The sequence below is a fragment of the Wolffia australiana genome, chromosome 5 (genome assembly GCF_029677425.1).
Source record: "Wolffia australiana isolate 7733 chromosome 5, ASM2967742v1".
Classification (NCBI taxonomy): Eukaryota; Viridiplantae; Streptophyta; class Magnoliopsida; order Alismatales; family Araceae; genus Wolffia; species Wolffia australiana.
In genome coordinates this window covers 22,757,405-22,778,267 of record NC_135839.1, presented here as the reverse complement: position 1 = coordinate 22,778,267, position 20,863 = coordinate 22,757,405, and the positions used below count along the sequence as shown (strand labels likewise).

Below are 20,863 nucleotides of genomic sequence, written 5' to 3'. Positions count from 1 at the left end.
CTGGGAGTTTTTGCACTAGTCTGCCCCTTGAACCAATCACTACCGATGTTGCCGATATTTTCTTGGCGAGAAACTCAATGTTGATTTTGATAAATATCCTTCTTGCTTTTCAACTTATCTATGAACAGGGTTCTCCTTCAACTTTTAGACAAGAAAGAGTGTTTTTATATATTGCTTGTGAACGTTTTATGCTCAATTTCAACTTCTCTGTGTCAAAAAACTTCTTTAGGTAGTTGAAAGGCGTAAAACTGGAAGCCGTTTGTCTCGTCGAGACTCTGTGTTGATCCTCACTTTTTGGTATGGTTATTGCCAGAGCAGAGGGGTAGGTCTCTGTTTGACCCCCAAACCTCGCTCTGGGATTTGCATGTCGGGCAAGCAAGTATTCGTCCTCCACTTTGACCTAATCCACCGCCGTCAGCGGGCGGACAAGGAGAGGGAATCCGAGGAAGGCATTAAATGCAGAGGGCCGACTTCAATTTTTCAAATTTGAAAATAAAAGAAGAGAAAACGGCTACCCGTTTAGAAAAACGCCACCTTTCCTGGTTTTTTCAAAGGAAATAAAAAGGATACGAGTACGGAGCGTTGATGTTGTACTGGCAGTCGCCCACTCTACGCCACCATCGGCTCCGCTCCCCGCAGAAACGCGTGGGCGAAAATGAATGAACGAACGAAGGCTCAGCCGAGGTGTTAAAAAAGGGCGAGCTTGACCGATTCCTCTGCGTGCACAAAGCCGGGCAATCGACGGCCATAAACCACTCGCTTCCCCTCCTCTCCTTTTTCTCCCCATTCTCGCGTTTTCCATTTTCGAGCATCCTCTTCAGAGAGAAAGACACAGACAGAGAGAGAGAGAGACAGACAGACAGAGACAGAGAAGAAGCTGCATCGCGGGTCGAGCTCTTTGAAGCGGGTCTTCTTCACAAGGTACGCGTTTTTTTTCCAGACGGAGGACGAACAAGTAGAAAAGGCTTCGGCTTTGCAGCTGCATTGAGAGCTTTCTTCTTCGTTGATCCTCTGTTGCGCAGGCGGCGACGATGGGCGACGTGGAGGACATCCAGCCGCTGGTCTGCGACAACGGGACCGGCATGGTCAAGGTAAGGAGATGATGCGCGCGGAGAGCTGGATGGGCTCGCCGGGCTGACGAGTTTGGTGGCGGTGCAGGCGGGGTTCGCCGGGGACGACGCGCCGAGGGCGGTGTTTCCGAGCATCGTGGGCCGGCCGCGGCACACCGGCGTGATGGTGGGGATGGGGCAGAAGGACGCGTACGTGGGGGACGAGGCTCAGTCCAAGCGCGGCATTCTCACGCTCAAGTACCCGATCGAGCACGGGATCGTCAGCAACTGGGACGACATGGAGAAAATCTGGCACCACACCTTCTACAACGAGCTCCGCGTCGCCCCCGAAGAGCACCCCGTTCTCCTCACCGAGGCCCCCCTCAACCCCAAAGCCAACCGCGAGAAGATGACCCAGATCATGTTCGAGACCTTCAACGCCCCCGCCATGTACGTCGCCATCCAGGCCGTCCTCTCCCTCTACGCCAGCGGCCGCACCACCGGTACCCCCCACGATAATATCGCTTTTACGACGATAATCTACATAGATAGCTTTATCGCATGATAATTATCGCGTTCATGAAGGGATCGTGCTGGACTCGGGGGACGGGGTTAGCCACACGGTGCCGATCTACGAAGGGTACGCGCTGCCGCACGCGATACTGAGGCTGGACCTGGCCGGGAGAGACCTGACCGACGCGCTGATGAAGATACTCACCGAGAGAGGGTACTCGTTCACGACCACGGCCGAGAGAGAGATTGTCCGCGACATCAAGGAGAAGCTGGCCTACATTGCGCTGGACTACGAGCAGGAGCTGGAGACGGCGAAGACGAGCTCCACCGTGGAGAAGACGTACGAGCTGCCCGACGGGCAGGTGATCACCATTGGCGCGGAGCGGTTCCGCTGCCCGGAGATCCTCTTCCAGCCGTCGATGATCGGGATGGAAGCGGCGGGCATCCACGAGACCACCTACAACTCTATCATGAAGTGCGACGTCGATATCAGGAAGGATCTCTACGGCAATATCGTTCTCAGCGGCGGTTCCACCATGTTTCCCGGCATCGCGGATAGGATGAGCAAAGAGATCACCGCTCTCGCCCCCAGCAGCATGAAGATCAAGGTCGTCGCGCCTCCCGAGCGCAAGTACAGCGTTTGGATCGGCGGCTCTATACTCGCCTCTCTCAGCACCTTCCAACAGGTTCAATCGATTTCTTCTCTCCGTTCCTCTTCTTCTTCTTCTTCTTCTTCTTCTCTCCGTTCCTCTTCTTCTTCTTCTTCTTCTTCTCTCCGTTCCTCTTCTTCTTCTTCTTCTTCTCTCCGTTCCTCTTCTTCTTCTTCTTCTCTCCGTTCCTCTTCTTCTTCTTCTTCTTCTTCTTCTTCTCTCCGTTCCTCTTCTTCTTCTTCTTCTTCTTCTTCTTCTCTCCGTTCCTCTTCTTCTTCTTCTTCTTCTTCTCTCCGTTCCTCCTCTTCTTCTTCTTCTTCTTCTTCTTCTTCTTCTTCTTCTTCTTCTTCTTCTTCTTCTTCTTCTTCTTCTTCTTCTCTCCGTTCCTCTTCTTCTTCTTCTTCTTCTCTCCGTTCCTCTTCTTCTTCTTCTTCTTCTCTCCGTTCCTCTTCTTCTTCTTCTTCTTCTTCTTCTCTCCGTTCCTCTTCTTCTTCTTCTTCTTCTCTCCGTTCCTCTTCTTCTTCTTCTTCTTCTTCTTCTTCTTCTCTCCGTTCCTCTTCTTCTTCTTCTCTCCGTTCCTCTTCTTCTTCTTCTTCTTCTTCTTCTTCTCTCCGTTCCTCTTCTTCTTCTTCTTCTTCTTCTCTCCGTTCCTCCTCTTCTTCTTCTTCTTCTTCTCTCCGTTCCTCCTCTTCTTCTTCTTCTTCTTCTTCTCCGTTCCTCTTCCCTTCTCAATCTCCGTTAATTTTCCTCCATGTTTTCGCTTTCAGATGTGGATCTCCAAGGCCGAGTACGACGAATCCGGACCGTCCATCGTCCACCGGAAGTGCTTCTGATCTGATGCTTCTCTTTCTTCTACCTCCGGCTTCTCCGACGGAGTTTTCTTCTTCTGCTGTTTGTTTTTTTGTTCTTCTGTGTTTCTCTCTTCCAGGGACCTTTATCTAAATACTTTGTACTACAGGGCGCATGCCCAATGGAGACAAAACAAAGGACTTGATATAAAATTCCGCTTGTGTTTTTACCAATTTACTCTTTTATGACGTGGCGAATTGCGAGCCGTCGATGACGGGCGTTCGATTGATTCTCGAAATTACCCCTGGGGTGGGGACTATATTACTACCAAGGGGGGAGCGTGGGGGATTCTGGGAAGGAAGAAGGCCAAAAGCCCTATCGCGGAGAGACGGTCTGCGAAAAGGAAGAACGCCGCCGTTTTTGCCTGTTGGACTGCGTAGTCCTCTTTCTACGGCGTGAGTTTATCGGATCTGAGCGCGCGCGTAGGGGTTGCCGGACGGTTCAGGGCGGCCGCTCCTGAAGCGGGTACTTGGTAAGGGGGCTATTCTTGCGAGGCGTATGATCTTTCTCTCTTTTTCGACGTCTCGTCTTCTTATTTCGATTACCCACTCGTTTTTTGATGTTTTAACGGGTTTTGGGTGAAGTTCGATCATTTGGGTCTTGTTCCATTGGGGAAAAAGTTTTGATGGGCTACCATCAATTTGGTATTTTGCCGTAGTTTATCGACAGTTTGGGTTCTGCCTTAAGGAATCGGGAATCGGGGCGAGTCTATTGGAAAGAAATAGTATTTGATTTTGGCCATTTTGTGGCGGAAGATTTGCGAAAATCTCGTCCCCTAATGTTATCTGCGTGTGCATCCATCCCTGGTGTGTGCTTAACACGGTTCGTATCAGTTGGCTGGTGTAATATTTGTGCTTGATGGTTTTCTTTTAAAAAAAATTGTTCTTGACGGTTGAATTATGCAGCAGTTAGCTCCATAGCACTTATGATTGAAACAGTGACATCTAGTCAGACGACGTTGGAAATTCTTACTTTAATTTATTCAGTCCTCTGTTCATGAAAGATAGGATAGCATTACATTAAACGCGTAAACATTTATCTTTTCACCAGCGAAGTAACAAGTAGGTTCAGTATATCCTCTCTCTTGATGTCATGGAATTCCAAATGTTTCTTGTGCTCAACAGATAAAGAATTGCAGTATTATCTTCCTTTTTCACGTGGATTGCATTTTTTGATCCGTTCAATTTTCTTCATGAACTCCTGTGCCTCGTAACCGAGTTCAGTCCCTAAGTTTCGGCCTTCGAGTTTTCAGGATTTATGTCCTCGTTGACCGTATTTAGAGGTAATTTCGGGCGCCGAATGCATTCTATGTTCGACAGTTATGCTTGTCTCAGCTTTATATTGAAAACCATATTTATATGAGATAAAACAAAAGGATTCACCGGCTAGTAGCTGTAGATCATGGATGATATCCTCAGCTCTTTTCCTCTTTTGATGATTTAAACTGCTGGCCCTAAATATTATGGTCTGTATTTCTTCAAGGGGTATTGGTATTTATATATAGTTTGGGCTACCTATGTTTCTTTGTTCCACTATTGTCCTGTCATGATTTTGGCTGCTATCATATATGTCTCTTCATCACTCTTTCTTATTTTGACGCTTTCTTGTCTTTTTCTCCTATGTAGAGGAAACTCATGGAAACTATGAGGAAAATCCGGTTCCCGCTGATTTCCTATTCCCCAGAGCTTACAAATGGCGAGCCCATCTTAATTGCATCAAACAGCTTCCCAGTGAAGGCCTTGAACTATGAACCGGCTGGCCATTCATTTCACTCGGTGGCGCTTAAACTCTCCGGCTTCTTGGATAACGGAGAGGGGGACTCCGGCGACGATCAAAGTGTATCATCAGAGGAAAAAAGCCAAGGACCCGCAACCCCAGCAGAATCATACACCAGTAAGGGCAAGAAGAAATCTGGAGCAGGGGACAAGCAGCAAGACCACTACTCCTTACTGGGCCTTGCCCATCTTCGGTTTCTGGCCACGGAAGAACAGATCAAAAAGAGTTACCGTGAGACAGCACTGAAGCACCACCCAGACAAGCAGGCTGTTCTTCTCCTCGCCGAGGAGACAGAGGAGGGAAGGGCGAGAAAGAAAGAGGAGATAGAGGGCCACTTCAAGGCTGTGCAAGAAGCGTATGAGGTCCTCATCGACCCAGTCAAACGGAGAATCTATGACTCCACGGACGAGTTCGACGATGACATCCCCACTGACTGTGCCCCTGCAGACTTCTACAAGGTCTTTGGCCCGGCATTCATGCGAAATGGGCGATGGTCTGTGGTCCAGCCGGTGCCTTCGCTTGGGGACGAGAACTCTTCACTGCAGGAGGTGGACTTGTTCTATGGCTTTTGGTATGGCTTCAAGAGCTGGAGGGAGTTTCCTCATGCAGACGAGTTTGATATTGAGCAGGCAGAGAATCGCGAGCATAAGCGCTGGATGGAGAGGCAGAACGCCAAGTTGGGGGAGAAGGCCAAGAAGGAAGAGCATGCCCGGATCCGGACGCTGGTCGATAATGCATACAAGAAAGATCCCAGAATATTGAAGAGGAAGGAAGAGGAGAAGGCCGAGAAGAAACGTAGAAAGGAGGCCAAGTACCTGGTCAAGAAGCAGCAGGAAGAGGAGGCTGCCAGAATTGCCATTGAGGAGCGGTTGAAGAAGGAAGAGGATGACCGGAGGGCCGCCGAGCTCGCCCTAAACCAGAAGAAGCTCAAGGAGAAAGAGAAGAAGCTCCTCCGCAAAGAGCGGAGCCGCCTGCGGGCAATCTCTGGCAACTTGTCTGGCGTATCAGAGGAGGACATCGAAGGTCTGTGCCTGTCGCTTGACGTAGATCAACTGAGGCAGCTCTGCGAGGAGATGGAGACCTTGACAGAAGGTACAGGCAGAGTCCAGAGGCTGAGACAAGCGCTAAATTCCGATGCCTCTAGTGTCAACATCGACGGGGCCAACTCGAAGGTGGTGGTCAACGGCAGCGTCGGAGGGATAGTGGAACCAGTTAGCCCTGCAGGGAGCGAGAAGAAGGAGCGGCCCTGGGGAGAGGAGGAGATAGCCATGCTGAGAAAGGGAGTGATCAAGTATCCAAAGGGAACATCCCGGAGATGGGAGGTGATTGCGGAGTACTTGGGCACTGGCAGATCAGTGGACGAGATCCTCAAAGCCTCCAAGACAGTACTTCTGCAGAAGCCCGATGCCGCCAAGGCCTTCGACTCGTTTCTGGAGAGGAGGAAGCCTTCGCCTGGAATTGCTTCTCCTCTCACGAGCAGGGTAGAAGCCGGGGAGGACCCTCGTCCGGAAGCTGCCACTGGAGGAGGTGTATCGCCCAGTGCAGGTGCTCAGAATGGGCCATCTTCGTTGGCGGCAGCAACGGTGGCAGCGGCAGCGCCAGCGGCGGGGGAGACGGACTCCTGGTCTGCTGGGCAGGAACGGGCTCTGATCCAGGCGCTGAAGACGTTCCCGAAAGAGGTGAGCCAGCGGTGGGAGCGTATTGCCGCTGCCGTCCCTGGCAAGACGGTGAACCAGTGCAAAAAGAAGTTTGCACTAATGAGGGAGACTTTCAGGAGCAGAAAAGCCACAGAATAACAAGTATGCAGGAAGTTTTGGGCTAATCAACCCCTCCACTCCAGCCATTTTTTCTTTACTTTAATTTTTCTTTCCAGAGTTTGGCATGCTGTAAAGCAAAGAGAGGGACCGATTCTTGGCATTGCGAGAATCTACTTCCATTTATCTGCCCATTTAGTTCGTTCTCTCTAAATCTCTCTCTCACTCTCTATTGATGACGAGTGTGTTCCAGGAAAATCAGAGAAATTTTATTGATCTTGCGGCAATCGATAAAAGACAGATTATGTGAGATGAGTCGCACTCCAACAAGAGCGGTACAGAAGAGTAGCACTGGCCAAGGCATGTCGCCATGGCTAAGTTTTTCTGGAGAACCTGGAGCCCATTCTCTTCACAGAGAGAGAGAGAGAGAGAGAGCTAGATTGACAGAGAGAGAAGTTATTCTGTGGCTGGCGGTGGCGTGATCCCCATGAACTTCTCCTTCAACTCACCAGACTGAAAATATAACAAGATAAAGGCGAGGGTCATGAAAAGAATGGAGATGATGGCTGGAGAAGATGAATTCATTACCTGGTGCATATTGAGAATTATGTCAGATCCTCCGATAAATTCTCCTTTAATAAATATCTGAGGGAATGTGGGCCAGGCGCTGCAAATGACCAAATCTTGAGAATTTCAAGAACACATGAATAATTGGGCAAGTATGATCATTATAACATTGATCTAATAGTAGGTCATAGCCTTGCCTAGATGCAGAAAAACAAAATAGACACATTTGCTTGAATTTATAACCTTAAACAGTTAGAAAGATCGAGCAACCAAAATGAAATCAGATTACCTAACTGCTTTAACGCTATCCTTGAGCACTTGATCTTCAAGGATATTCCTTGCTCCAAAAGGGACACCTAAAACACCATCAGGATGCAAAATATCATGACTGAATAAAAAAATTAAAGGAAAAAGGCAAATAACAAATACTAAGGGTGTCATACTATATTCTTTTAAAACTCTCACTGCCAATGCACTGAAACCACAGCGAGGGGCATCAGGTATCCCCTTCATGTAAATCATTACCGGGTTTTCCTTGATATCCTGCGTAAAAATCAATATGACGCACAGTAACGATTACTCAAGCACGTATATCCCACTGGGAGATTAAACGAACGATCTGCTTGTCATAAGAAAGAGCAAAAATATTACCTGCTCAACAATATCTTTAACAGATATGTTACCGCCCTCTAGTTTGCGCGTCGGTTGAAAATCTTCATGCGTATCAGAATCACCTGTTACTGTTGAGTATCTCCCGCGTTCCCGATTGAAGGATCCAACTCCTACCTGTTTGCAGTTCAATCACTTCACGTTAGAACCCTAAATGATTTTATCTCGTCATTGATCTCGTATGGCCAAATCGTCAATTTATGACATGATAGTGCACTTCCTAATACATTTTCTCAAAATCCATGGCCTTTTTGTTTTGAATGATCAAAATCCATGGTCGTAACAAAAGTATTTTTAGGCCTCGATGAATGAAAATATCAAGAATGAAAAGACAAGCACCGCACCAAGCCTGTAATTATAGATGCACGAAAACACCATCTATCAAGAACCAAAAACCAAAATTTATTACATCACATGACTCGAAGAAATAAAACATCGCATGAAGGATACGATTCCTGAAAACTTCCGCGAGGGGTAGCGTCTTACCTTGTTTATTTTACTCGTCTCAATCTTTCCGAGTAAATGAAGCTCACACTTAAGGATAAATGACTCAAAGAAACAATATTTTATCTCAGAGAGCTTAGATTGAAAAGGGAAGGATGAATCTCGGTTGTGGCTTCGATTGCTTACCGACGACCTATAATAAATTGAAGGCTCTGAGACGCCTCTGAAGATGATTCTCGATAACGCTCTGGCCATCGCCAATTTTCAAAGCAGCAGACCTGCAGACAAAGATACTGTTTCAATTTCGGGGTCCGGGATTAAGCATAGAACAGCCATGGCCCAACCGTCCACGTAAAGAACTGAAACCCAATATCATTACGAATAAATGATATTGTTTCTTTGAGACATATTTGCGCGAAAAATCTACAGCCACCCTGGTTGGCGTCGATTTTTTATCCTTGATGCACAAAACTCGATTCAGGATTCAATAAAACCATGAAAACATCGACAGACCCGCACACCCTGCTAATGAGGTGGACGAGCTATCGAAAGCGTGGAGTTTGAATTCAATGGACAAACCTGCAGGCTGCCCGTGCGAGAAGGCCGTCGAATTGCGTAGGGCTCTCCTGTGACAAATTTCAAACAAGCAATGTTTGCAGAGCCAAAGCCCATGATATATTCATGAATTTTAAGAATATCTGTTTTTTGGGAGCCTATAATTTGAATATTATCAGCTATGACGAAATGCTATGGTTGTCTGATATTGGGTAGGACTTATTTTAATGACATGGATATTCAAAGTTGTAGCTAATAATAAGGTCAGGAATACACAAGACATGTGAAGATTCGTTGTTAGTTTAATGTCTTCTATCTATAATGCAAGCTCTAGCATATATCTTGCAAATGAATCTCACATGTGAATGAAGTTGACATACGATACTGGTTTGCATTCTTATTTTTTTATTATTTTCAACTTTGGATTCAATTACTGGTTAAATGCCATGTGGTCTGGATTTCATGGGACTGGAAGAAAAATTATCATCTGGATTATTTGAAAGCATATATCCTTGGAGGCTCAAATTATTTGAAAGCGCATGGAATGGCGGAAAGCAATACCATCGGGATTTAGTTCTTTTATCTAATTCTAATTGAATCTTCTGCATAAAATGGTTATGGGCTGAAAAGACAAATCAATCATATCAAAGATGGTTCTCCAAAGACCTGAGGCCCAAATTATGATCCATGGAGAGAATGTGCACTCAAAAAGATGTGGATGTAATATAACATAGAATAATCATTTGGTGATAGCTTTTACTATATACCCACTATGAAAGAGATGTAAGTGAAAGTGCTCTTGTGGCATTCAAAACCAAATCATTTTGGGATATCTCAAGATAGAAAATTAATTATATGATATTCAGAAGGATCCAAACTCAATGGAAATATGCTGACAGATTGAGGGATATAGTAATATATTTCTTTTCATCTAAACTTTCAATACAAGAATTTAATGACAATACAAATAAATCAATAGAAACATCCTGATTTGTTAAAGCCATGAGCATAAGTATAAGAGAAGAGAACCACTTAAGGATATCGAGGGGATGATTCCATGAGGAAAGCATGCCATACGTTTTAGGTTGATAACCACCAAGGCAGAAGCATGCCATATGGAAAATTAAAATCAAAAGGTGACAACATGCCTTGGTCCAATTGCTAATGACGAATTCATGATGATCATCATAATCCCAAGATTTTGATATCGTCATCCTTATGGGTGTATTGGGTTAATGAGTATGATGAAGAAATCATCAACAATACTTGGATCAAATACATGATTAAAATTACTCATATATGATTATGATCCTGATTAGACATCATCAAACACTTATCATCTTCATCCTTGATGCCTAAAAACTTTAGGCATGAGTAAATATCTGACGATGATGTACAGAATTGAAAAGATACAACGCCACTTGTGGAGCATGTTGGTAAAATTCCAGAGGATCCTTAAAGTTGGTAGCTATAATTTTATGAGTCATGTGGAAGGAAATTCTACCTTGAAAATTATATTTTTAATGGATAATTATGGGAATTAATGTAAAAAATCGAAGTACATTGGGGGTGGGGGTGGGGGTGGGGAGAGGCCGATTGCCACAAAATATTTTTTCAAGGGTCATTCTTGAACTGGTTAACATCCCAAGATTGGATGTTCCACATTATGAATTGTTGCTAATCAGGACTTTTCCCCACCTTGGTCATGGGATCGCCACCTAAAAGCCGTTGCTGGGTGTAACCTGTAAATGACCAGTTCATAGAAATGAGGAACATATGAGGAGGCTCAAAACCTCATCTTGATATCAGGAATCTAGGGAGTGGTCATCTTCACCAGAATCTCATACCTTGTGGTGGAGAACCCAACACATGAGATATTCCAGGATGCACTCCTCAAAGTTGGTGACAAATAGATCCATGTGACACTTTTTGTACTCCCCCCTGATTTATGCACATGCAATGGCCATGCACTGGGATGATGGTACATCATGCTCGAATGACCAGCATATGCCCATGGACTCGATGAAATGGCTTCTGCGTGCTTATCAAAGAATATCCTACCAACAAATAAAATGGCAAGATTATGTGAGTTGACCGCATGATTGCCGAGTGTGATAGCAATATGGGCCCCCTCACAAAATTTTGAGCCGGACATGTTAAAGTCACTCCTTATACATGTTGTTGTCTTCACAAATGCGCTTGAGGAATAAAACAAGGCATGTACCTACATCTATCATATAAACTAATACATGTTATATGATACCTACATGTATCATATAAAGTTCCACTCATTCCAGAAGAGTAGGCTCTCTTGTATTGCCATAGCTTTTGTTTTTGTGATAGTTTTGGCACTATGAAAAGGAGAGAAGGCAAAGTGCATTCCCCCATATGGTCCCATAATTTGACTTGTGGGGTTCAATGGCCTTAATTGAGATGAAAAAAATTGATTCAGAAAGCAGAAGACTATAAATAGAATCATAAAACACTTGGAAAATGATAATCAAATTACTTTTACATAGATTAAGATCTGAGATTTCTTGGTTCCTCGAGAAAGATGGGTTGAGTTGTTCATGTTCCCAACTCTATATGTATCCATGAGATCCTAACACGTCAAAACTCCTCCATATTGATAAACCCTGTTATCACTCCACCATCGTTGTTGCAACTGTCATGATTGCACCGAGAATGGAGAGGAGCAAAGGGGAAGAGGGATAAGGGCGAGGGACATGAACTCTTCTGGCCTTGTGAATTTTTGTTTAGGGATTTTCCCTACTTGTAGTAAGTGGATTTTTTATATAATCACTAAAATTTAAGTATCCTTCGACGTCTAAAAGACTATTTGTGCGTGACCCTCTAGACCCGTGTATTATTCTAGTCAACCAATCCACTAGCATAATAACCTTTATTGGTATTCCAAAGTAATTAACACGATCATCTCATATATTAATTAATCATGGATCGATGTAACCCAATCAATAATTGATAGTTTGAGTCTGCATACCTTGGGGTGCCAACCTACACCTCATGTTATAGAAGATGCGAAGGAGTGCATTAACTCTTGTATGTATAGTCACTAATCCACTTCATGATCTGAGGATGACTTAGGGTATGGTAAACTATCAAACCCTAATGAGTCAACGGAGTTAGTACTGTTGCATTAAAAATAATCGGACAAATCTTCTCCAATATTACGGTATCTTGGTCAAGGACTTCATACTATTATCTTCCTTAAAGTTTCTTCTCTTCTACTAAGGGCTGATGATATCATCTTGACTACTCAATCGTCTTCGTGAAATTCTTGCAATACTTAAGCTAAAGCGATTTGGAATTCCATGAATAGAACTCATAGATCATAATCACCATAGATTTATAAGAGAACACTGATGTATAGAGTTTATCATATGAATCATTTTAATGAACTCTTTCTACTAACAAACACCCATTATCTATCATATGATCGACCATACTCATCATATGAGTGAGACCACATAGCACATTTCTATCTAAATACTTTGATGTCCTTATATATTATCCTTTTAATAGAACATAAAACCTCTGATTGACTCATACACATTCATAAAAAAATAATCATCGTATTCTTGGACTGTTGATCTCCATATTATGATCTTATTATACTGCACTAAGTCAAATCATGTATTTATGAACTTTGTTTTAAGCATCGCAAATGCACTATAATGAATACATTATATTAATGAGGATTGAAAAATATATGAAATGCCCGACTGAATTTCAGGCCACATATATTTCCATCATGCCTCTCTCACAAACCGGGCCTGAGTTTGGCATAGTTGTGACCAAAATCTAGCTTAAGGAAGCTTGTCAACTTTATATAGCATCTCACAAGTTTCATGTAGGTTGCATTGAAAGTCAAGAGAGCTGGGCTTTGCCACATTTGTAGTGTCTTCCGTGTGATAAGTGATCTACTAATAAATGTAATTTTTTCATTATTTAATCATATATAATGATGAGTTTTATATGTATTACTATTCAATATATGTTTCTTTTGACTAACCCCACTTGATTCTATGAATCAAGTGGATTAGATCTCATCTTTGTTTAAATAAGTACAGATACTTAGTTGGAGATAATGTACATGGATCAAGGAAGGCGCCAAGACCCAGTCAAAAAGATCAGTTATGGATCAAGGGGGGCGCCTGGACCAAGTCAAAGATAAGCTATGGATCAGGAGGGGCGCCTGGACAAAGTCAAAAGAGCAGTTATGCATAAAAATGAACCAAGTCAAATGGCTATTATAAGTCAAGCTGGACCATTCAAATGATTCAAGCAGTTTAAAGAGAAGAGATTCTATAAATACTCTCTCAAAAACAATGTTTAGGATTGTCTAGAATTTTTATGGAAAAAGTGGAGTGTTGTTTGTTCTTAAAGTTCTGTAGACCCTCTATTGTTGATGAACAATTGAGTGGAGTGAAGAAGCAACGCTGAGAAGACTCGAAGGAGGAGGATCATTTCCTAGCCGATCAAGGGTGTGACACAAGGTAAATGTGATTTCTTAGAGTTCAGTAAATTTCTTAATTCATTCTTTTTAAGACAGATTTATTTGGGTTGGAAATTATTCCAACATATCCAACTAAATCTGTTCAAAAATTCTGTTTCAATATAGTTTGTGATAAACAGATCTAAAACTTTGTCGAAATTTTGACAAAGTATTAGAATCTGTATTGTAGTGCTTAAGCAGCGCACAGCGGCGCCGCCACGCGCGCAGCGCCGGACGCCGCTACACACACAGTGCAGCGCCGAGCGCCGCTCACGCGCAGTGCCGGGCGCCACTACGTGCCACGCGGAGTGCCGCTCATGCGCAGCGCCAGGTGCCGCTCACGCGCAGCGCCGGGCGCCGCTGCGCGCAGCGCACAGCCACGCGCTGCTGCACGTAGCGCATGACGCGCGCCTCAGATAGAACTGGATTTGGACTAAGTCCAGATCTATCTGAGATAATAATTCAACTTATTGAATTATTAAATATTTTCAAGATAATTAAATCTTTGTTCTTACTTTAAAAATTGAAATCTTAAATCTATTAAATATTAAAATAACTATTGATTGAACTGAAATAAAAATTAAGCTGAAATACCTGCTCCTTGTGGTTCGACCCTTACTTACCCTAGGTTAGTGAGGTAGTTTTATTTGTTGAATAATCTCAAATCCTCACACGTTGATATGATAAGCAAAGTCTAAAATCATTATTAAATACACCAAAATTTGGGATTATCATCTACATGCACATGGTGGCATGATACAGTGGGTTCACCTCATCTAGGAAATGACAGGTCTAGGACTTGACGTAAAGGATGACAAATGGTGGAGGACAGAAGTGTGTTGGGATGAAAATCACGTCTCTGGTCCCCTCACGCGTCCCATGATTTTACAGAAAAATGTCACTTCTTCATCACCTTTCACCATATCCATCTCCAGTCCGTGTCCTGTCACCAGACATCCTCGTCACAGGGAATGCAAGGACATCTCTCTCAATCTTCCTCTCTCTCTTGCTCTCCAACTCTCCCACCCTCTCTTGGTCTTCCTCTCTCTTAGGAGATGAAATGACATCTTCTCTCTCTCTCTCCCACTCTCCCTCCCTCTCTCAATCTTCCTCCCTCGCTCTCTCATTTTACCACTCTTCCTCCTTCTCTCTCTCTCTCATTCTCCCACTCTCCCTATCTCTCTCATTCTCCCTCCCTCTCTCTCTCTCTCTCTCTCTCTCGTTCTCCCACTCTCCCTCCCTCTATTGATCTTCCTCTCTCCCACTCTCCCTCCCTCTATTGATCTTCCTCTCTCTCTCTCTCTCTCTCTCTAAGACTACCTCTCTCGGTCTTCCTACGATCCTATCTTTCTCCTGTTCTCCCACACACGCACACTCTCACAGTATTCATAAGCATTAAAATATAAAAATATTTCAATAGTTTTTAAGTTTTTAATTTCACCCATCATATCTCTCATTTTATAATAAATGTAAATACATTTTTTTCCTTTTTCCATAATTCAAAATTTTAATATTTCATAGGCTCTTATATGTAATACCTTGTATACATTTTGGCATCATGTTATACTTAATATGACCAATAGCATTATTTTTAAATTATGGAATAAATTAGTCAAGCAATAATTTCAATTTTCCCTCTCTTCATAATATAATGTACTTTCAAAATGTTTAAAAATGTAAAGTTTACGCACAATATTTATCCATTTGTTCTAAACAACAAAAATATTATGCCTTTTTCCCTTCTTTCATGCTTTAAAATTTGCGCCCCCGTCATCATTCGTGACGGCCATCCCATGATGTCACACATCCGAGACCCTCTATCATGATCATGACACCCATCAAGGGTTTTTCATCACATCATCCATCACCATCACAGGGCTAAAAATCATCATCTATCACCATCATGTCATCCATCACTGATCGGTCATTGTGACAAATGATGTGACAGATGACATTTTTAATTCCCTAACCTCAACCATTCCTTGGCTCTCCTCATGATTCCATGTGTACCATGGGCTGCCCTAAAAAAGAGACATCACTTTCTAGGTCTCCCATAGCTGGTAAGACCTGATGATACATAAGAAAGGGATACACTTTCTAGGTCTCTAGAGATTAGAGTGGTATGGAAAATAAACTATTTGCTTAAAATGCTCAAAGTTCATAGAATGGGAACACAAATTATGATAAATTGGGGCCAACATTTTTAAATACTTTAAACATGGAAAATATGTGCTCTATAACTTTAATCTCTAGAGAGCCTGGGCAATAGTCAAACTGGGAGTTCATTTTGATGATCACTTATAGTTTTCAATCATCCATGAGAAGCCATTAATGGTTGAGTCATTAGAAGAAGCAAGCCAATGATGAGAAGGACAATCCAGAAAATTCAAAATGGTGCTCTATACTCTTTAATCACGTCTTACTATTGTTACATCACCATCTCATCATTATATTACTCGTCATTCACCTTATACGAAATTTTCTTTACGTCGCTCCCATGCATTTCTCATGTTATCATCATTTCATCCTTGCTCTCACTTGATCTTCTGAAATCCTAATTATCATTATTTACTATCTACCATGATCATCTTAATTAGAGTACTACTTATCACTGTCTCGCCTCCCATTTTCTCATTGTATCTCATCTCATCACAACAATCATTAATTAAAGAATGTTAAATCCTCAATAGCCATTTCTTGAGGAGATAATACATACTCATCACAAGTTAATTTTCTTAAGTAAGTACACCTTTATATTTTTATTGATTAAAATAGAGAATACTGACAAATTAGGCCCTAAAATTTGAGATTATCATGTGGTCATGTAGAAACATGTTAAAAAATTATCTTTGGCTCTTGTCTAGGTCGATCACAAGCCTAGTATATATCTTTATGTAGTGTCTTAGTAGGTTTAGATGCTAGTTCTTCCACTATTTGTAATAAAGAGATGGAAAAATCAAAATCCTAACGGAAAGGATATTTAATTCTACAAGTAATACATTAGTTGATCCATGATCAATGTCTTTATCTAATGCCTTCTTGGGTGATTCTTATCTTGATTATATAAGCTAGAATCTATACTCTTACCAATAAATATTGACTAGATAATACTTTGTAAATTATGCCATTTTCATGTATCCAATAAGGGTAATCTTATCCAAATGACTATTTTTTCACTAGGTTAGTTCCAAGAACTAGACAGCAAACCACTCCTTTTCAAATAAATTTTGCCAAAATGAGAAAACCCATTACTATATTATGGGTTAGAATAATATATTTTATTCATCAACATTTTGGGACATCCATATTTTAGATCCCATAAATATTTTTTCCTAAAAATTATCCCATATTCATGATATCAAATATTTTAATGGAATCTTGTCAATTAAGTCCAAAAAATCTTAAAATAGGATACTCACACCTAATTCAAGCAAAAAATTGATAGGATTGAAATCGATAAGAGAGGCCTATTACGGTAGATTTCACTGAACTTCATTACATGGAATATCCAAACACCATTAACATTTATAATCCCAAATTTTTTGCATACAATATAAAATGTTATGGTAGTAAGTCCAGGATAAAAGGGTTAAGTCTCCTGAACCAATAAATTTAAAAAATTGGACATAATTAGTACTCTCAGTTTTTATATTTTTATATAATATGTATGTATAAATAAAAATAACGAAGTTACATAATTCATAAACATACATAATTATCACTATCTATTTGATGTTCATTGAGCCATGAAATTATATTTATCTTCTTCCCTGAGCCAATCTCTTCTTATATCGATGGCAGACAATCCCCTCTTGACCATCCGACCATCTTCATATTGTTGTTTCTGTATGTGAGCTAATAATAATTCAAATAATGTGATTTGGGAATTCATTATTTGTAGTCAAAACACATGCTCATCCATAATAGATCTTTGCTAAGGCGTAATGCCATTCATGGATAAACTTTTATTAATGAACTTAGATGATGCATAAAAAGTGTTATTGACTTGAAGGCCACATAATATTCATTATAGAGGCCATGTTTAAAGGATACGTGATTTGTGGAACTAATTCCAACATATGATTTTGGAAGCAGTGGATGATGGATGAAATTGTGGATCCAGGCATAATTTAAATACATAACTGGCACCTAATTTCCAAGAACTACATAGGTCCTTTGTTTGAAATTCTGTTTCCCCTCTTTGTATCCCATCATCAAATTTGTGACCCAAAAGTTGTTGGTCAAATGAATTTTTTTTTCTTAAAATCCATTATTTTTCCTAAGAAATATGGAGTTGAAATTTCAGGGTGTATCATCCTAAGTTTTGAACAAGATACAAGTATTTATGCCTAAATTTGTAGAGCATATGTCATGGATGGAAAGATAGGGTAAAGCCAAAACTAACCTCAAAATTTCAGCTTAAGCGGCCTTCCAGATCGTAAGATATCACACTTTAAATATGAATAAATCCTGGACGTCCATTTTTTCACTCTCCTCATCATGGGGCACTTTCATTTCCTTACTTTCCATTGGAAGCTAAAAATCATTACTAATCCTCGCCCACATTGAGATCTTTTGAGAGTGCCATGTGTCTTACACTGAAAAAGAAGATAGTAATATATTTTTTATTAATTAATCATTGTGGGGCATGGCAATACGTCGCTGCACCTGATGTCAACACACTTTTATTTTTTAATTATGTTAAATGAAACATATATGTATGCCCTGGAATCAGAAAAGATAAGAGATCGTGACATGTTTCCATGTGCCACATCAGCATCAATCTAGCTTTTAAACATATTGGCAGCATTACACATGCACACCCTGTGTAATGCCGCAACTTATACATTTCAATATTTTTTAAAAATAGTTTTTTTACCATTTATTTGTGCCACATTTATTTTGATTTAAATAATATCATTTTTTCCTTTGGTCTATGTTGTCCCTGCATTAAGAAAAGGCATCAATCAATGGTTGGCATTACGACATTGTAATTTGTGATGCTATAATACCACATTTTCACAACGATAAGCTGCGGTAATCATTGTCAAAACTCTTGATTAGTCACCATTTGATTGGATTGAATGGTGATATGTGGCAGGGCACAATTTTTAGATAAAAATATATTGATTAATGTTTATGAAATAAATCCTAAGCCAAAATCATAAATATGTATTAAAATTAGAAAATTAATACTTCCATGAATATAATGACAAAAATTGTAAAAATACTCTGAATCAAAATTTAATTTCATTAAGAATATGATGGCAGAAAATCGTTAAAAGTACAATTAAACCCGTAAAAATTAGGATTTGACTACTAGATTTAATCATTTTAAGCTTGATAACAGACATAGTAGTTATTAAACCGCGTGAATTATTAAATTAAATAGAAATAACCCAATAATTGGTGTGTTATCAATAGCCAAGGTCTAGAGGTTTTAAACATGCTAAAAAATGTTTTTTTCAATAAAAGTTATGATTGAATTAGTACAATACACATACCCGTACACAAAACATTTACACTCAGATGGTACACCATTTATTTGTACATGTTAGAAGTCTGCCGATGGTACTAAATTCTGGGATTTTAATAGTAATAAGTGCGAGAAGGGATCAAGGACATGTATCAACAGGAAAAAATATGGTGATTAAACTCACATCAAATGCAGCCTCAAAGGAAACAAATGGCGTACATGTGATTAGATGGGAGTGGTCAATAGCAATAAATGATGAATATATTGGGAATTTGAGAGTGATTCCAATTGGCAGTTAAAACATCAAAAAATGCGGTGAAATCTTTGGTAAATATGAGGATTAGTCTGACAGAATGGTGATCAGAATACGAATCAGTGCGGAGAGAAAAAATCCAATGACTTAAAATCATCTCGATTCAAAATACGATATCTAATGATCCAAAAGATTATTGGTTTAAAATATTTAACTTACCTTCGTCAGCCTATTCTATGCATCCATACCCTATGCTTTATGAATATACCCCTCTATCCATTTAAAATCATAATGGACTTTAATTAATTTTGGTAGGCTGAGTGAAAGAAATTATTTTTGAGATCAATTAATTATTTTTGACAATATCAATTCTTCTTGGTGCGCATCAGTTATTCAAGTGAGAAGGTGAAAGATTAATGGATGGGATCTACTCTTTTGAATTTTTCTTTGATCCTGGTAGAGTATAAGGATCCATGGTGAGTTGCTCATACTTATGTTTTTTTCTCCTTCTTAACAGCCTTCCATACACGTTGATATATCCACATCCACCCATCCATCCATCTATATCTAACCAATATCACCTATCATCATCATTGTCCAACATGTCCACTCATTCAATATTTATAAATATTTTTATATAGCAATTATAACATAGATATCCTTTCTTATTACCTTCTCACGTCACCATACTTCTTATCTTATAAAGTTTATGTTCTCATCCACTAGTCAACATTTTAAAATAAATTAATCTCACCTTACCATATTCCATGTGGAGATGACTTTTATTTTTAAATTCAAGGTTTTTTTATTAAATCATTAATCAACAAAAAATTCAAAACTCCAAATTGAGCTCATCGATTTGTTATACCAAAGCACTCTGCTCCCAATGAGCAACTTCCTCAACCCCAAAAACCTTCGAGCCCCTCTATTAATTCAAGAAATTCATTCACACTATTCCTTCACTTGAGAAATATTTTTATATAATCATTAGTAATCACCAATCATTAGTAATTGAATTCAAAGAAGTTAATCAGGGTTAGCCAAAATGCATGGAACAATATTTAAATGTATTAGGGATAAAAATAAATCATATCCTGGACTTTATTTATTAATGATTTGGTTATTTTCATTGATATCATTTAGAATCATGGATTCTTAATAAAAATGATAAATAAAAAGATAATTTTATTATTCATGATTTAATTTCAGTTACATGATATTCTATGAACGAGAATGGTGAAAGGGTTATAGAATCATATGTATTATTACTTAATTCATTAAATCATAAATATCACCATAATTTCAGACCATTCAGAAGAACAAAGTTGAAGGTTTATAACATAACTTTTTAAAACAACAGATCCCTGGCCCTTTCATCGTATCTTTTGGATTATTGTTTTGTCTAGCTTCACCAAATGTTGTGCAGGGATCATCACGATAAAGCTCAATTCAAACTCATAAATCCTCTTTGACGAATATGTCGTGAAAGATATTATACTTTAGGTCTTAAGAGGTAGATAAGAACCGTCTTTCATATGCAATGCCCTAAAGAAAGATCACTTCGAACAAAAAAAGAAATATCTCTTAAAAATAGGACCAGTAATTTAATTCAAATTCTACTTCCTTCAATTCACGCAAATTTATAGATAATATTTTTTTCTTCCATAGGCCGAGCTGTATCTAGCCACATCACTTTCAAAACAAATCCGCCAAGAACCTCACCATTATTTTAAAATGTCTTTCCACCTAATGTGTCCTACAAATGGCAAGAACATGACCTATTTCTGCATGT

At 40.3% G+C, this 20,863-nt stretch overlaps 3 protein-coding genes across 3 annotated transcripts; 2 read left to right on the top strand and 1 right to left on the bottom strand.

Moving 5' to 3' along the window:
• The first annotated feature begins 591 nt into the window (after positions 1-591).
• On the top strand, positions 592-3,234 carry LOC144703947 (actin). The gene is made up of 5 exons (XM_078576253.1): positions 592-921; positions 1,023-1,091; positions 1,159-1,552; positions 1,635-2,248; positions 2,980-3,234. Exons 2-5 carry the CDS (start codon positions 1,032-1,034, stop codon positions 3,043-3,045), a joined length of 1,134 nt encoding a protein of 377 aa, XP_078432379.1. The 5' UTR covers positions 592-921; positions 1,023-1,031; the 3' UTR covers positions 3,046-3,234.
• Positions 3,235-3,340: 106 nt separating this feature from the next.
• Positions 3,341-6,805, top strand: LOC144703945 (DnaJ and Myb-like DNA-binding domain-containing protein). The gene is made up of 2 exons (XM_078576251.1): positions 3,341-3,533; positions 4,687-6,805. The coding sequence occupies exon 2, from the start codon at positions 4,696-4,698 to the stop codon at positions 6,631-6,633; it is 1,938 nt and encodes a 645-aa protein (XP_078432377.1). The 5' UTR covers positions 3,341-3,533; positions 4,687-4,695; the 3' UTR covers positions 6,634-6,805.
• A 33-nt stretch (positions 6,806-6,838) lies between these two features.
• Positions 6,839-8,978, bottom strand: GRX4 (glutaredoxin 4). Its single transcript, XM_078576252.1, has 7 exons — positions 8,851-8,978; positions 8,458-8,549; positions 7,810-7,944; positions 7,602-7,701; positions 7,448-7,514; positions 7,180-7,258; positions 6,839-7,104 (listed from the first exon to the last, which is right to left on the bottom strand). The coding sequence occupies exons 2-7, from the start codon at positions 8,524-8,526 to the stop codon at positions 7,048-7,050; spliced, it is 507 nt and encodes a 168-aa protein (XP_078432378.1). The 5' UTR covers positions 8,527-8,549; positions 8,851-8,978; the 3' UTR covers positions 6,839-7,047.
• Between the last annotated feature and the right edge of the window lie 11,885 nt (positions 8,979-20,863).

Coding starts and splice junctions, on each gene's coding strand:
- LOC144703945 (XM_078576251.1), top strand. CDS start 4,696: ATGGAAACTATGAGGAAAATCCGGTTCCCGCTGATTTCCTATTCCCCA.
- GRX4 (XM_078576252.1), bottom strand. CDS start 8,526: ATGGCCAGAGCGTTATCGAGAATCATCTTCAGAGGCGTCTCAGAGCCT. Junction 7,515..7,601: donor GAGAGTTTTAAAAGAATATA/GTATGACACCCT, acceptor ATGGTGTTTTAG/GTGTCCCTTTTGGAGCAAGG. Junction 7,105..7,179: donor TAATTCTCAATATGCACCAG/GTAATGAATTCA, acceptor TTATATTTTCAG/TCTGGTGAGTTGAAGGAGAA.
- LOC144703947 (XM_078576253.1), top strand. CDS start 1,032: ATGGGCGACGTGGAGGACATCCAGCCGCTGGTCTGCGACAACGGGACC. Junction 1,092..1,158: donor ACGGGACCGGCATGGTCAAG/GTAAGGAGATGA, acceptor GTGGCGGTGCAG/GCGGGGTTCGCCGGGGACGA. Junction 2,249..2,979: donor CTCTCAGCACCTTCCAACAG/GTTCAATCGATT, acceptor TTTCGCTTTCAG/ATGTGGATCTCCAAGGCCGA.